The sequence below is a fragment of the Peromyscus californicus genome, unplaced genomic scaffold (genome assembly GCF_007827085.1).
Source record: "Peromyscus californicus insignis strain IS unplaced genomic scaffold, ASM782708v3 Scaffold_4__1_contigs__length_199733344, whole genome shotgun sequence".
NCBI classification, from domain to species: Eukaryota; Metazoa; Chordata; class Mammalia; order Rodentia; family Cricetidae; genus Peromyscus; species Peromyscus californicus.
In genome coordinates this window covers 193,727,749-193,745,028 of record NW_026294562.1, presented here as the reverse complement: position 1 = coordinate 193,745,028, position 17,280 = coordinate 193,727,749, and the positions used below count along the sequence as shown (strand labels likewise).

At 40.4% G+C, this 17,280-nt stretch overlaps 1 protein-coding gene across 1 annotated transcript; it reads left to right on the top strand.

Moving 5' to 3' along the window:
• Positions 1 to 84: 84 nt before the first annotated feature.
• LOC128095655 (zinc finger protein 54-like) lies at positions 85 to 12,830 on the top strand. Its single transcript, XM_052714828.1, has 5 exons — positions 85 to 914; positions 3,808 to 3,893; positions 7,111 to 7,202; positions 8,960 to 9,086; positions 11,650 to 12,830. The coding sequence occupies exons 3-5, from the start codon at positions 7,173 to 7,175 to the stop codon at positions 12,756 to 12,758; spliced, it is 1,266 nt and encodes a 421-aa protein (XP_052570788.1). The 5' UTR covers positions 85 to 914; positions 3,808 to 3,893; positions 7,111 to 7,172; the 3' UTR covers positions 12,759 to 12,830.
• The last annotated feature ends 4,450 nt before the right edge of the window (positions 12,831 to 17,280 follow it).

Below are 17,280 nucleotides of genomic sequence, written 5' to 3'. Positions count from 1 at the left end.
CATGTGTGTTTATACATTATATGTATGCTTCCTGCCTTTGGAGGCTAAAAAGAACTTGTTTGAGTTAGTCAAATAACAAGACCATCATCTAGTGGTGACAGCAGTACAACTAGGCATGAACTCTGCCCACTGACTTCTGGAGACACCTATTTCTATTCATATTCAAAGTTCCTGAAATGTCTCCCCCAAGGCACAATTGCAGAATTTTGTTTTTACTTGCCTTGTTTGTGTTGTGGGTGGGACGCTGACATTTGAATGTAGCCTGTTATCGTTTGTGTAGGTATGTATGTAGCCCAGGAATCTGGTAATCAAGTCAGGGTTAGGCGGCCTGTCTTTTGTCTGAAGATTTCAGAACTCACTGTAGGGCTCAGATACCAGGGTGCAGCGTCCTCCTAGATCCAGTTCTGGTCCAGGCTGGCAGCGAGCATGTGGGGAGGCTGTGCAGAGCGGGTCCAGGGCAGCCTGAGACCTAGTGGGAGGGACCGGGCTCACAGAGGCGGGGACACACAACGGGAAACAGCGGCTGGGAGGATGTGGCGTATTGGCTGGGAGTAGAAGAGTGGAGTGTGGGTGGGATTAGGGAGTGACGTAAGCGGAAGCTGGGAAACCTCGTGGGAGAGCGGGGAGGAGTTGGACTGAGGAGGCAAAGGCAGAAGTGTCAAGTGTTCATTCTCTGTCGTTGCACCGGGCCCTGCACGGTGGGGAGTCCCGTGGTGCAGACCTGGGAGCGGAGGACACGGCGGGGAGTCGCGGGGACACAAAACCTCCCCGGAGCCGCAGTCTCCGCGCGGGGCGGCCTGGGAAAGTCACCAGTCAGCAGCGCAGTGGCGGGAACCATAGCTTGGCGTTCCTGGTTGCTGCTCGAATGGAAAGGGATCCCGGCAGTCGGGAGCCAAGGAATACCACAAGTCACTGTAAGTCCTGCTCCAGGGAAAAGTTTCGCCAGCGAAAGTGTGCTCTGCTCCACTGCCCAGGCCGGGTCTCTGCTCAGCAAAAGAAGTTCCTCACCCAAACCTCATTCAAGAGATTTATTAGGAAGGAAGAATGCAGAAGAGTAGCTGCCTCTGCTGGAGGGGGAAAAGGCAGCACCAAACTGAATAGATTCACAGTTTATATTAGGCTTCTTAGGGGCGGAGTTTTTCCAGGGAGAAGATTTTCAGGTTAGGAATTGGTCGGATTTCAATCACTTTGAGTTTGAACAAGCTCAGATTGGCTAGATTTCATGCTCAGGGATTGGTTGGTTTTCTGCTCAGGGATTGGTTGGTTTTCTGCTCAGGGAATGGTTGGTTTTCATGCTCAGGGATTGGTTGGTTTTGTTCTCAGTTGGTCAAGGGGCAGATTTAGCTCTGGTTGCAGGGCCAAAGTGTGTTTCTTTGGCTCTGGGTTCAGAGTCAGAGTATGTTTTTTTGTTCTAGTTTCAGGGCTAAAGTGTGTTTCTTTCACTGGCTCCGGTTTCAGGACCACGGTGGGTTTCTTTCACTGGTCCTTTTACCTTACAGCAATCAGTCGCTGTTCATAAGGAAGCCGGCTGTGAAACATTGCTGTGGATGTCTTTTCTTGTCTGTAAATGTTAGATCATTTGAACTAGACTAATCCTATTTTTTTTCTTTTTCATAGATCCTCTGGTTTCCAAAATATTCTTATAAAACTACTCTAGTAGAAAGTCTGAATTTATCTGTTGATATTTGCAAACACGGTTCTCTTTGGTGGAAAAGTCAAAACTCTTCAAATTTACATTCATCCACACTAGCTTCCTTGTTATACCTGGGGACTTGGGGATTTAGCATCATGGGAGAACTTTTAGGTATTAGACATGAAAGGAATTTTTGCAGATTTAATCGCATAAAAAATATATTTTTGCTAGTTTTACATGTATGGTTTGTAAACGCTAACACTTGAAAGTAAACTTTTTGTACACCATTATTCTTCCATCTGAGACATATGTACTCTGTGGTGTAAATATGGCATTCTGAAAAGTGTCTTAGCCAGATCTCGTGGCACAGGCCTTGAATCCTACCACTCCAGGGGCAGGGGCAGGTGAATCCCTGTGTTTGAGACCAGCATAATGAGTTCTAGGACACCCATTCCTACATGGTGAGATACTCTGTCCCAAACAAAGAAAAAAGCAAACAACAACAGAAAAAAAAAAAAAAAAAGAGGAAAGAAAGAAAGGAAAAGGGAAATGTGTCCTCTTGTGCTGAGTTCTTAGTGTTGCACTTTGGAGTCTGGAAAGCACAGTATATTGTTTGAGGGTGTCAGGTCACAGCGTTTTCAGTTAGAAAAGGCATTCTGAGCCAGGTGGTGGTGGCACACACCTTTAATCTCAGCACCCCCAGAGGCAGAGGCAGGTGGACCTCTGAGTTTGATGCCAGCCTGGTCTACAGAGTGAATTTCAGGACAGCCAGGGCTAATGATGGACCAGCCTGGCTCCACCTTAAGGATGGAAGCCATTTTGTTACAAGGTCAGAACAAGTTCGTTTCTGTTTGCTGCCAAATTCAAGTTGACCGTGCTTTAACCTGTTTCTGGAATTTGACATGCTCCCCACCCTATGGGGTTTGACTCACAGCTTGAACATACCCTGATAAGATGTTCTGCCAAATAAATTTAAAATGTTCACCAAAGTTCCTAATTAACCAAAATTCTTCTGGAAATCCACCAAACCTCAAAAACCCCCTAGCTCTGCAGTTTTGGGGGATATATAAGCCCCACTTTCTCCTTTATTCAATACTATATTTTCAAACCCCACATTAGGGATATAGATCTGTCTGACAGAAATAAAGCTTGCTTAACTGGATCAAAAAATTTGAGTGATGGTCTTTACTCTCCTTCAGTGGGATTATACTACGTAGAGAAACCCTCTCTCGAAGCAAAGAAAAAGCATTATAGTATAAGATGATATTAGGAGGCATATTTTGAATAATTATGATCACTCATCTACATCAGAAAACGTCTGCAATAGTCTTTTCTCTCCTCAGTTCAAGAAAGGCACTCTGTCCGTGGACACATGACCAAACTATTCGTTTGTGGTTCTTGTGTTTGCTGTGTTTGAGACTCAAAATACCTGTGTTGCTCTGTTGACCCCAAAATTCACCATGTAGACCAGGCTGGACTGGAAAACAGAATCCACCCACCTGTTTCTCTCAAGTGCTAGGATTAAAGGTGTGCACCAACAGGACGATTCAGACTGTTGTGTTTTACTTTGTGCTCTGTGGACAGCCAGTGGTGTGACTACGGACTTCTCCCGGGAGGAGGGGCAATGCCCGGACCCTGCTCTGAGGGCTTTGTACAGAGACTGGATGTTGCAGAATTGCAGCAGTTTGGTTTCTGTGGGTGAGAACAGTTTGTTTGCAGTCTCCCTTGCTCCTCCTCAGGGTTCCTAGGAAAACCAGTCTGCATGTGTGTGAGCGGTGTGTGAAGGAGTCTTCACACCTCACAGAATAAAGCGAAATCCTCAGAGGAACAAAGAAAGTTGTCATGAAATGTTCTCTTCTTGTGAGTCCTTTTCCGAGGGCTTCCATCACTTTTGGTCCATGATAAATTCAGAACCTCACTAGTGTATGATATTCTCATCCCAGTCATGCGTTTACATTTCTGCCCCTGAGATTTGACTGAGCTGCGCTTGGAAGTGGGATTCAAGTGACACTAACTGAAAATGCTTTCTAAATATTTTCAGTATTCTGACCCTGCGTTACAGCTGGGGGGGAGTCATTTGTAGAATCCTGTGTTTCATTTTCTCCTCATCTACTGAGCACAGTCCTGTGTTAGAAATCCAGGTGCTTTCTGAAGAATCTCTTTCTCTTGTGCAGGGCTCACTGATCACCCAGACCTGCTCACCTGTGCAGCAGAACAAAGTGGCCTGGAAGGAGAGAGGAGACAGGAGCTAAGGGTCTAGGTATGTTGGAGGGATTGGTGAAGGCGTGGAAAGGGGATCAAATGAATGTGGATGTAGAACATGAAATCAGTTTTGCCAAGACTGTTTTGCTTACATGTATGATTGTATATCATGTGCAGTCTGTAATTGTATTTATGGACAGATGGGAGCCACTGTCTGGGGTCTGGGAATGGAACCTGGGTCTCTAAAACAGTAACAGATGCCCATACGCAATGAACCACCTCTCTAGCTCTATTAAGTTTTACTTATGTGAGTAGCAGTAATAGAAAATGATATAAAGCCCTTATACACATTTTTATGCAGATGATCTAAAATCTTGACTTTGCAAGGCAGTTTTTATTTCTTAATAACTTTTCCTTTTATTGTCATTTTATGTTTGTATGTATTCCTAAACATAAAAATATAACTTACACAGTCTGTATGTTTTCAGGAATGAACATTTGGTATTGGGTAACCATATAGTGCATACTGCTCTGGGAAAGACTATTTCTCCAGCTCTCAGAATCCCTTGGTGTTTGATTAAGGTTAAGGCCTAGTTTCTCCCTTCCATGTCAGCATGTCTCTTGGTGTTGTCCTTGTTCTACTCATGTTTAGTCAGCCATGTTTGTAAGATTTCATGCGTGTAGCTTCTCTGACATTTCTAGGAGACACAATCTCACAGCAAATGTCCTGTTCCTCTGGCTGTTACAGTGTTCCCACCCCTCGTTCTCAGTGATCCCTGAGCCTGAGGTGAAGAAGTTGTGTTGTTTGTGTCGGTTGGGACTGAGCATCACAACTCTGCATTTTCACTGATTTTGGTTTTCTATAATAATCTCCCTTTGTTGCTAAAATAGCTTTACTTGGTGAGGGGTGAGAAACTACATTTATCTGTGGGAATAAGAAAATATTTAGAATGCAGTTAGGAATTATGCTGATTTAATAAATTAGTAGTTCTAGATTCTCCTCCAAGATTATTGACTTCACTAACTCTGGGGACACTGGCTAGGTTTCCAGTAATAGGCCTGATTTGCCCCTTGTTGACAGTGTCTTAAATTCAGTTAGAAGCTGTTGGTTACCACCAAGGTCTGTGTGCCACTCTTGCACCCTTAGGGCTATCATGCAGTGCAGATCACTGTTGTGGTTCATAGGTGTCATAGCTGGGTAGGACTGTTCGCTGGCTCCCTCCTTGGGAAGCTTGAATGTTGCCTTCTGGTATTATGAAAGTTAGTCCCTAGACAGGAAGTTTTAAATTCTGATCTACTCAAGTCCTCTAGGATCAGTGTGCAAAATGCATGGCTTCTTCAACAATAGGGACTTACCTTCTACCTCTAGGAGGCAAGTATGGGCAACAGCAGTAGCCTGTAATGTTTCGATAATCTCAAGGATAGTTGTAACCAACAACTTCAAAGCAGGCTTCTTACACCTAGTGTTGGTGGTTTCATTTAAAAAAAAAAAAATTGTGGCACTGTAAGGACCATTATCAGCCCAGATGGGAAACTTTCATTTATACTCTAACTCTTAACTGTATACACAGACTTATGTTATAGGCATTAATGGTAGATGACAATAGTATGATTGCTTATGACTTTTTAGATATTCTTAGTGTTATTTTACTGTCCTTCTGTGTTTACATCTGTTTCTTCTCTATCATTAAAACTCTCCCTGTTTTTCCATTTCTCCCTTTAGATCACTTGTTCCCTGTTCCTTCCCTCTCTGTTAGTCCCCTATATCCCACTGTGGTCTATTTTTATTTTACTTGTTACTGTACTCACTCCAGGTTGTGTACTCCAATCTGAAGATTTGGAGCTAGGAACTTCCTATGAGCGAGAACAAGCAATGTCTGTCTTTCTGGGTTTGGGTTACCTCACGCAATATGATCTTTCCTTGGTCCATTCATTTACCTACAGAGTTTAGGATTTCAATTTTCTTCGAAGCTGAATAATATTTTATAATATAAATGTACCATGTTTTCACTATCCATTTGTCAGTTGAAGGACATTTGACTTGTTTCCCTTTTGTAGCTATTGTGAGTAGAGCAGCAATGACCAGAATGAGCAACTACCTGTAAGTAGGATGTCAAGTCCTTTGAGCATATGCCAAGGAATGGTACAGCTGGCTCATGTGCTAGATTTGTTTAAATTAAGGATTTGTATATTTGGTTTAAAATTCTCTGTATTGATTTCTAGAGTGGCTAGAATTTTTGTTCATCGGATTTTATTTCTTATGGTTTTGATTTTATTTTATTTTATTTTTTTTTGGTTTTTCGAGACAGGGTTTCTCTGTGTAGCTTTGCGCCTTTCCTGGAACTCACTTGGTAGCCCAGGCTGGCCTCGAACTCACAGAGATCCGCCTGGCTCTGCCTCCCGAGTGCTGGGATTAAAGGCGTGCGCCACCACCGCCCGGCATGGTTTTGATTTTAATGTTGCTTTTAAGCGGAAGTTTCCCTGTCCCACAACTGCTCTCAAGTAATCACTCAGAGTCTTATATTAATTGTAAATGCCTGGCTAATAGCTCAGACTTATTACTAACTAACTGTTGCAAATTAACCCATTTCTATTAATTCATGTACTGCCCCAAGACTTTTGGCCTTTACCTCCATCCCATTTTGTGTGTCTAACTAGTTCTCCATCTGGGTTGGCAGCTCTCCTAACTTTCTTTTTCCAAGCATCCTCAGTTTGATTTTTCCGCTTAGCCTTGTCCTGTCCAGTTTTCAGCCAATCAGCTTCTTTATTAAACCAATCACAGTGACAAATCTTCACAGTGTACAAAAGTTTTCCACGGCAGTTGCTGGTTGAATATTTGAGAGTATTGTTTCTTTACTATGAGAGTTAGTGGCTTGCCTCCCATTTCTCCTCTACTTATCAATTCTTCACATGAAATGTATTACTTACCATGTTCCAATGGATAATTCCTCTGATTCTCCTCTGTATATTTTCCCTCCTATTTAATATCTGCTGTGCTGCTTTATTGAAGTGAGTTGTATTCATTCATGCCTATCTTGAAATGCACTTATGTCTCCATCAATTTTAGAGACTATTTGTCTGGTTGCAACAATATGGTTGATGATGATTTTCCCTCCAGGCTTTAAATGTATTTCCATGTTCTCCTGTCTTTGGAATCATTTACTGGACACATGATGAAATTCTGCTCCTTGTGTCTTTTCATGCAGTTTGACATTTTTCTTTGTCAGTTTTTAGTATTAATTTTTGCATTTTCTTTTTGATCTCTTATATGAAAGGGCAGCAACCCATCTATTCATTGTTCCTGAAAGAGAAAGTCAAAGACGAGAAACAGAAAGAAATGGCTGATTCTCCAATAAACATATCCCAGGTCAGTGGTCATGTACACTATTTTTTCTAGAAACGTTATATTCTGAGACATTGGATGCCTTTAGTTTTCTGCTTCTGATTTTTTTTTAACTTTGTTTTAAAAGTCATTCCAAACAAACACACAACAAAAAATTCACTTACTGAAATTAACTATACCCAAAGACTATACAACTTAATGTAATTTTATACAGTTAGAGTTGCCATTAGGAATAGAAGCTCTGAGCCTCACATGTGATTTTATATGTTTACTATTGAGTATGTTATGTTGTAATTATACACCACCCAAAACCAAAAGACGTGTCACAGAATTAGAACTAGAAAAGCAAGTAGTTTTATATAATTTTTCATAACTGGTGTTCATTACCTGCATTCAGTTATACCTGAACTCCTGATTTAAAGTTTCCTGTTCTCTTTACTCCATGTTCTACTGTGCCCACATGTACATTGTTTCTCATATACACATATTATTGGCTAGATTCTACATATGAGGGAAAACGTGATTTCTTTCTTTCTGACTTGTATGACATTACTTACTATTACATATTCTAAGTCCCACCATTATCCTGAAAATTTTTATTACATTTTTCTCTTCAGCTGTATAGTATTCCATTTTATATGTATACCATTTTCATTATCCATTCATCTGTTGATAGACAATTAGGTTGATTCCAATTCTTTGCTTTGGTGAATAAGCAGCAGTAAATATGGGCTGTAATTATCTCAATAGTGGAGAATGGAGTTCCCTGGGTGTATGCCCAGGAGTAAAAGAGCTGTTCATATATTAGTTCTATCTTTAATTTTTTTCAATGCTCTCTAAACTTATTTCCACAATGGTTGTATTAATTACACTACACTACACACAAACAGTGACTAAGGGGATCTTTCTTCCTCGTCCTCATCCTCTCTGACATGTGTTGTCAGATTGCTTGATGTCATTCTGCCTGGGGTGAGATGTATTTCAAGTAGTTTTAATTTGCATTTCCATGATGGCATTTTAGGGATTCTAAACACGTTTTACAAAATTTATTGGCCATTTGTGTTTCTGTTTTCACAAAGTGTCTATTCAGATCATTTGCACATATATTGTTTGGCAGTTTCATTTCCATGGTATTTAGTTTCTATAATTGTTTGTAAATTCTAGGTAAGAGCCCCTATCCAAAGCGTCACTGGTACAGTCTCTCTCCCATTCTGTGGGGAGTCTGTGTGAGCTGCTGATTGTTTCTTTTGATAAACAGAAACACTTTATATCCATGTAATTCCATCTGTTGATACTTGGGATTATTTCCAGTTCGGTTTGTGTTTTTTCCTTTCAGTAAATTCTTGCCTATCCCATATTCTGAGGGTATTTCCTGTGTTCTTTAAGTTTCTGTGTTTCTCATTTTAAATATGGGTTTTAATCCACTGTAGCATGATCTACAAGTACAGCATTTAAAAGCACATGTCCTCATAACAGATTTTTCTTCTAAGACATGTATGCTGTGATCCTGTGGGACATAAACACAGCATCCATGACAGATAGATAACCATGTCCAGACTTTAACTGTGTGTCTTCTTTTGAGTATATTGCATGTGAGACTACTGTGTCATCCTGTTTTTCACAGAGTTAGAACCTTCATTATAGGATGTGACTGTATCAGAAATAATTTTTTTGAGTAATTGTGTTCCCTCATCTATAGCTCTAATTTCTTCAGGTCTCCTTATATCCAAGAAAGCACGCTGTCCAGTATCACATGATCAAGCTGTACTTTTTTGTTTCAGGGTCTGTTGACATTCTGGGATGTAACTGTAGACTTCTCAAAAGAGGAGTGGGAATACCTGGACTCTGCTCAGAGGTCTTTGTACACTGATGTGATGTTGGAGAATTACCGCAACCTGGTCTCTCTGGGTGAGAAATTTTGCTTGTAGAATTCCTAATTAATCCTTTGTATGTACCGACTTTATAGGTTGTTAGCTCTGTGTTAAGCAGTCTTGGAAACAACAGAGGACTATGGAAACTTTGGTATTACAGAAGAACTTTTTCACGATACTTAATTTTTCCCTTCCGTTTTCCATTTTAGAGGTATCATGCACCCCTCGCTTTGGTTCCAAGATGCATTCAGAAATGTCGCCGCATATAATGTTTGCACCCAGATCTTCTTTTCCATTGTTTTCCTTTTATTGTAGTGGATTCTTTTCTCATACAGTATATTCTGATGATACTTTCCCATCCCTCTACAACTCCTTCCTCCCCATATCCCCTCCCTTCAATACCTACTCCCTTTCTGTCTCTCATTAGAAAATAATAGCCTGCTAAGAGATAACAACCAAGCCTGACAAAATAAAATATAATAAGATGAGGCAAAAACCATCATACTGAAGTTAGACAAAGTAACCCAACAGAAGGAAAAGAGTTCCACGTATAGACACGAGCACTAGAGACCCTTTCATTCTCACACTCAGGCGTCCTATGAGAAGACTAAGCTTAAAACTATATAAATACATATGCAGAGGACCTGGTGCAGACCCGTGTCGGCCCTGTGCCTGCTGCTTCAGTCTCTGTGAACTCTCTTACACTTAGCTAGTTGGTTCAGAGGGCCTTGTTCTTCTGTTGTCCTCTATCCCCTTGGGATCTTACACACCTTTCACCTCTTCTCTGCATGGTTCCGTGAGCTCTGAGGGGAGGGATTTAATGGAGACATCACATGTAGACTCTCTCCACATACTGACCGACTGTGGGTCTCTGCGTCTTTTCCCATATGCTGCAGGAGGAAGCTTGTGAGATGGTGACGGAATAAGGCACTGATCTATGAGTATAGTAGAATATCATAAGGAGTTATTTTATTGACACTTTTTTTTTCTTTTTATACCAGTAGTTCTTTGTTTTACTGTTGTTCCCTGATCTATCTAGTCTTTGGTCCTTGGTTACCCAAGCAGTGTTGGCTATGGGTTCAGTCTTGTAGATTGGGCCATAAGTAAATTCAGACATTTCTTGGCTACTCCCTCACTTTCTGCTGCACCATTGCCCTAGCATATTTTACAGACAGGACAGATTATAGGTCACAGGATTTGGGGCTATTTCCACCTATATCTTAAGTTCCATGTCCATAATTGCATTTGACATCATTTTAATTATGAGGAAAACTCAAGGTATAGAAACTGAAATTTCTCCCTAAATATGTTTAGAATACTTACAGGAAATAACAATTGGGAAATCATTCCTATATTCCCATACTTTGTGTTCTCTTCATGTACTGAGCACAGTACTGTGTTAGATGTCTGTATTCTTTCTAGAAACTCTGTCATGAGTCATGGGCTACCTCACAGAACATGTGGATGGATTATTATATGCAAGGTTGGCCTGATCACCTGTCCAGAGCAAATAAGATTGCCCTGGAATGTGGAGAGGAGAGAGTAGCCACAACCAGGGTGGGCTCATGAATGAGCAGGACAATGGTGGCTTCCAGTGAAAGAGAAAGCAAGAGCTGAAAATGGTTTTGCTGTATTTAATTCCACTTGAAAGGATTCCTGATCATTTAACTTACTATAGTGTCCTGGTCCCGGGATGCATTCTACCTGTTGTAACTGTTAGAAGACATTGTGCTTTATTGCATCTGAACTATGGTGACTTGATACTAGTACAAAATGCAATTTTATTTGATTATGCTGACATCCAACTGGAATAATTTTACAAATTTTGTGTCTAAAATGAGTCCATGGGGTAGAATTATTCTGTAATTGCCTTCCTTGCTGTCTGTCTTTATATCACATCCTTTTTATATTTTTCCCAGTGGAGAACACACATACACCCTTCTGGGAAATAATCTTTGGAGTCAGTGTACAGAGTGGACTTGAGAATAACCCTATGAGGAAAGTTAAGAAACACAGCAGTGTGTGGAGCTCAGACAGTGGAGGGTAGAAATAAGCAATAGCTGCCCATGACAGCCCTGCCTCAAATGACCTCTGATGTCTGGCAGAATACTTGATTTGCATCTATGAATTTTGAAGAATCTAATCCCTTTTTTTTTTTTTAAGAAAAAAGAATTCTTTGATGCTTTTGAGTAAGCCTTTAATCTTAAAAGCAATTCTCAACAGTACTCTTCATTGCTGGTATTAGGAAGTACAAATACTGTGAATCTGGGATTAGATTAAACTCTTTTTCATCAATACCTGAGGAAATAAATATTTAAAATTAGAGACATGTATTCTAATTATAATCAGTCAGTGAGCTCCATCCCAAGGCTGGATTACTGATTCCTCTAATATTTGTTTCATCTTCCGTGAAGGCTATCACTTTGTTTTTTTGTGAGAATCCATATAATTATAGTGAAAGAGTAAGATTGACTACTAAGAACTCTATTCTAAATAGTTGCTGGTTGATTTTTCTGAAGAGAAAACTGAAAGACTCTGTCATTTATCAAATGTTTAATCTTGGAACAAGCCCATGTAATCTGAATTGTACTCATTTTCAGAGAACTATTGCAAATGTGATCCTGTCCATCAACATGTGAAGACTGAAAAGGAGTCTTGTCAGTGTAATGAGCTTGGCAAAGTGCTTCATGATCCCTCTACATGTGCACTTTATAGAACAAGTGAAATTACAGAAAACTCTAATAACTACACATGCAGTAATCACAGGGATGCCTCTATTGACTCATCAAACCCAGACAGACATGAAAGCATGCACACTGGAGAAGAACATTGCAAATCTAAAGACTGTGAGAAATCTCTAGATTTCTGTCCCAATATTCCTCAAGATCAGAGACACTACACTGCAAAGAAACATAATCGTCGGAGAGAATATGATGACTGTTTTGGCTCTACATACAATCTTATAAAACAAATAATCTGCATTGGAGAGACACCACACCAGTGTGAGAAATGCAGAAAGAAACCCTACAAGTGCAACATTTGTGACAAATCCTATAACCAGAGTGCAAGTCTTAAAGCACATCAAAGACTTCATACTGGGGAGAAACCTTACAGATGCAAGGAGTGTGGAAAGTCATTTCGCCTGTTGGTAGTACTTAAGAACCATCAGAAATTACATACTGGAGAGAAGCCTTACAAATGTAAGGAATGTGACAAATCCTTTCCTGTAAAGTCAACTCTTACAAAGCATCAGAGAATTCATACTGGAGAGAAACCCTACAAGTGCGATGTTTGTGACAAATCCTTTAATCAGTGTTCACATCTTAAAATACATCAAAGACTCCATACTGGGGAGAAACCTTACAAATGCAAAAATTGTGGAAAGATGTTTCATGACTTATCAGCACTTCATAGCCATCAGAAAATGCATACTGGAGAGAAGCCTTACAAATGTAAGGAATGTGACAAATTCTTTTCTCTAAAGTCAACTCTTACAAAACATGAGAGAATTCATTCTGGAGAGAAACCCTACAAGTGCAACGTTTGTGACAAATCCTTTACTCAGTGCTCAAGTCTTAAAACACATCAAAGAATTCATACTGGGGAGAAACCTTACGAATGCAAAGAATGTGGAAAGTCATTTCCTCAATTATCAGCTCTTCAAAGCCATCAGAAAATACATAAAAAGAAAAGGCATGCTGGAGAGTAGCTTTACAAATGCAATGAGTGTGACGGATCCTGTAGACACTACTCATCATTTAGAAGGCACCAGAAAATTCATTCTCTAGAGAAATTATGTAAAGGCAAAGATTGTAGTAAGTCCTTTCTTGAATTATCACATCTTAAAATGCATCACAGAATCCATATGGGTGAGAAACCTTACAAATGTGAGGTATGTGATAAATGCTTTGCTATAACCTCAACTCTTAGAACACATCAGAAAATTCACACTGGAGAGAAACCTTACAGATGTAAGGAATGTGACAAATCTTCTAAGTGCTCAACTCTTAGAGAACATTAGAAAATTCATACTGGAAAGAAAACTTACAAATGCAAAGACATAGCCTTTCCCCAGCATTCAAATCTGAGAAAACATCAAAGGAGAGACATTATTTCTGTAATGAATGTGGCAAATCTTTTACTCGAAGCTCGTATCTTAGAGTACATCAGAAAATTCATCCTGGAGAGAAACCTTACAAATGCAAAGACTGTGACAAATCCTTCATCCAGCATTCAAATCTTAGAACACATTACAGAGTTCATACTGGAGAGAGACCTCACATATGTAAGGAATGTGGCGAATCTTTTACTAAGTCCTCAACTATTCAGGCTCATCAGAAAATTTATATTGTAGCGAAAAAAGCTATTGTAAGCAATGTGATATAGCATTTATCTGGTATTCTCTGCTTATAAGTCACAACAGTATACATAATAGAGCCATAAAGATATGAAACTTGTGAATATCTTTAATGAGGTTTAATTATTAAAAAGTATCACAGTGTTTATATTAAAACAAAATTCTGCAAATGTAACTGTGTGAAAAGGTTTTTTAAAAAAATATGTATAGGAATTTTGACTGCATTTCATGTCTGTGTACTCCATATATGCTTCCTACCTATGGATGCCAAAAGAGGGTATTAGATTCCCAAAGCTGGAGTTATAGGCAGTTGTGAGCTGCTATATCTTGCTGGGAATTGGACCCTGATTCCCTGGAAGAAGATCCAGCGCTCTTAACCACTAAGCCATCTCTTCAGCCCCTGAGAAAAGCTATAATAAAAACATTTATCTTGTTCGGCCTCTAAAAATTCATAATAATTCCAATCATGGTGGTGCTCACCTTTAATCCCAGCACTTCAGACACAGAGGCAGTGGGATTTGTGTGACTTCAAGGCCAGCCTGATGCAGGACAGGCAGGACTATATAAACCCTGTCTCCAATAACAAATAATAATAATAATAATGACAAAATGTAGTATCAAAAATTTTGAGAAAGCTTTTAATTTTTCCTCTAATTTTGCTATACCTCACTAAATTCATACTTCAGGCAAACCTTATAAAGCTATACCATATAGTCCCCATGTCTTGCTGTTCATTGGAAGTTCCATCCTCCAAATACATTCAATTTTATAAATCCTTTACCTAGTGCTGAAATAGTAACCATGAAAGAAAATTCATAATGAAAGAAAACAAATGCTCCAATAAATTCTCATCTTTTATTCACCTTCAAAAATCTTCATACTAGATTCAAACTATACAAATAGCAAGAAGTTGAGAAAGTGTAAATAGTTTAACTGTGAATGTGACAAAATGTACATACTCACTTATAGATTATAAATCCCCAGATCGGGACTGGAGAGATGGTGCAGTGATTAAGATCACTGGTTGTTCTTCCATAGGACCTGATTTGATTCTCAGTATCAACCTGGCAGCTCAGAACTGTTTGTAACTATAGTACTAGGGTATCTGATGCCTTCTGAATTCTGTAGGCATGTCATGCAAATACTGTACATACATACATGCAGGCAAAACACCCATACATATAAAATTGAATAATTAAAAAGAAATCCCTAAGGTCACAAGGCATGGTAGAACATGCCTTTGATCCCTGGACACTGGAAATAGAGATAGGTTGATCTCTGGGAGATTAAGGCACCCTACAGAGCAAATGCCAAGACGACCAGGGTTACACAAAGACCCTGTCTCATAAAAAGAACAAAGAAATCCCTGAAAACATGCAGAAATTACTTTTGAAGTACTGACAGAAAATGGGGAAGTATTTACTCTGTCTTAATTAAGAGTTTCTATTGCTGTGAAGAGACACCATGACCACCACAACTCTTTTTTTTCATTTTTCTTTATTAAGAAATTTTCTACTCCACATGCTACCCACAGACCCCCCCTCCTCCCTTCTCCCACCCCCAGTCCTCTTTCCCAAGCCACCCCACATCCCTACAACCCCCAAATCGAGGTCTCCCATGGGGAGTCAGCAGAGCCCAGCACACCGAGCCTAGGCAGGTCCAAGCCCCTTCCCACTGTACCAAGGCTGTGCAAGGTGTCACACCACAGGCCCTGGATTCCAGAAGCCTGCCCATAGACCAGGGACAGATCCCGATCCCCCTGCCTGGGTTTGGGATCCCAACAATTCAAGCCAGACAACCGTCTTCCGTGTCCAGAGGGTCTAGTCCACTCCCACGGGGGCTCCACAGCCACCAGTCCACAGTTCATGGGCTTCCACTAGTGTGGCCGGTCATCTCTGCACATCCTCCCATCATGATCTTGACATCCCTCGCCTGCAGTATCTCTCCTCTCTCTCATCAATTGGATTCCTGGAGCTCAGCCTGGTGCCTAGCCGTGGATCTCTGTATCTGCCTCCATCTGTCACTGGACAAAGGCTCTATGATGATAGCTAGGTTATTTGCTAGGCTGGTCACCAGAGTAGACTGGTCCAGGCACCCTCTGGACCACTGCCAGCAGACCAAGGGACCACTGCAACTCTTACAAAGGAAAACATTTAATTGGGGCTGGCTTACAGTTTCAGAGGTTTAGTCCATTATCATCATGGCGGGACATGGCAGCATGCAGGCAGACATGGTACTAGAGAATGAGCTGAGAGTGGAGAAGGAGTTACATCTTGACTTGTAGGCAACAGGAAGTGGTCTGAGTGTCACACTGAGCTAAGATTGAGCAAAAACAGATCTCAAAGCCTGCCCCCACAGTGACCCACTTCTTCCAACAAGGCCACACCTACTTCAACAAGACCAAACCTAATGTTACCATTCCCTTTGGGGGTCATTTTCTTTCAAACCACCACATACTCTAAAATAACATACCTGCCACTAACTGCCAGTAGATGTTCATTGAGGGAAAGGAGGCTCCTGGCGCCCTCCTTCAACCATGATTAAATGGTAATTGTGCCAGTCTTGCACAGTTGCTTGTTCTCAGTACTTTTTGAACAACTATTTCAATCTGGATTATCTACTACCAACTGCAAGAGGAAACTTCAAGTTTCAGAGTAGTACAAATTGATATTATAAACATGAATATTCAGATGGCAGATTAACATGATCATTAATAAAACATCAATAGGTTCTGCCCTTGGACCTGTAATTCCCAAGCCATGACTTTTTTTTTTTTTTTTTTACCTATGTGTACAGTACCAGACATGAATTCCCTTCTATGGATCTGGTGTCAATCCTATCAAGAGACAGGTTGGTTATGCCCATAAACAGATGTGCCAGTATTGCACCAGTGTACACATCTTGCCAAGTAGGTTTGTATTACTGATGCAGGGTCCAGGGTAAATGAGACCGCTGATATCTTTTCCCTGCCAGGTACCTGCACAGAACCTTGCACTCCTATGGAAGCTAGCCAGCAGGAAGAGTTCCCTGGTACATTCAAAACTGCTTTCTCTCTATCTCATAACCAAAGTGTTTTGTGCCTTCAGCAATGTCATGTACTGATGATGTCCAAGGAAGAGCACTGGCAATGAAGACCTGTTTGATGTGCCTCTGGTGTCTCCATGACTAGTAATTCTTAGTCAGATAACCAATACTTGGTATATAGCATTTCATTTAATAGCCCTGGTACCTAAGATCAGCATTATTTACCTATGTGGGTTGCTGCTGTTCAAAGTTTGAAAAATTATATTTCCTGTTAACTTGTAAGACAATGTGATTTCATAATACTTCATATACCCTTCATTTTCATTAACCCACCCACTATTACTCCTTTCTTTTTTCCCCATCCCCAGTTAAACATCTAGTACACATTATCCAATGATCCATCTTTTTATATCACATGTGTTCTCCTATCCTCTCATTATATTTTTTGCTTGGGTTGCAAAATGATAGACTCCCATCTAGCTTTTTTACAAACATCTCATTTTAGTTGACCTTTGAGCAACCTTCACTTATCCTCAACACTACTGTGGTAGTTTGAATGTAATTGACCCCCATAAGCTACTAGGGAGTGGAACTATTAGGAGGTGTGGCTTTGTTGGAATAGGTGTGGTCTTGTTGAGGAAGTGTGTCACTGTGGAGGTGGCCTTTGAGATCTCATATTTGCTCAAGATACCACCCAATGTCATAGCCTACTTCCTGTTGCCTTCTGATGAAGATGTAGCCAGCACTTTATCTGCCTGAACACTGCCATGCTCCCCACCATGATGATAATGGACTAAACCTCTCTACTATAAGGGAGCCCAATTAAATGTTTTTTTTGTTTTTTGTTTTT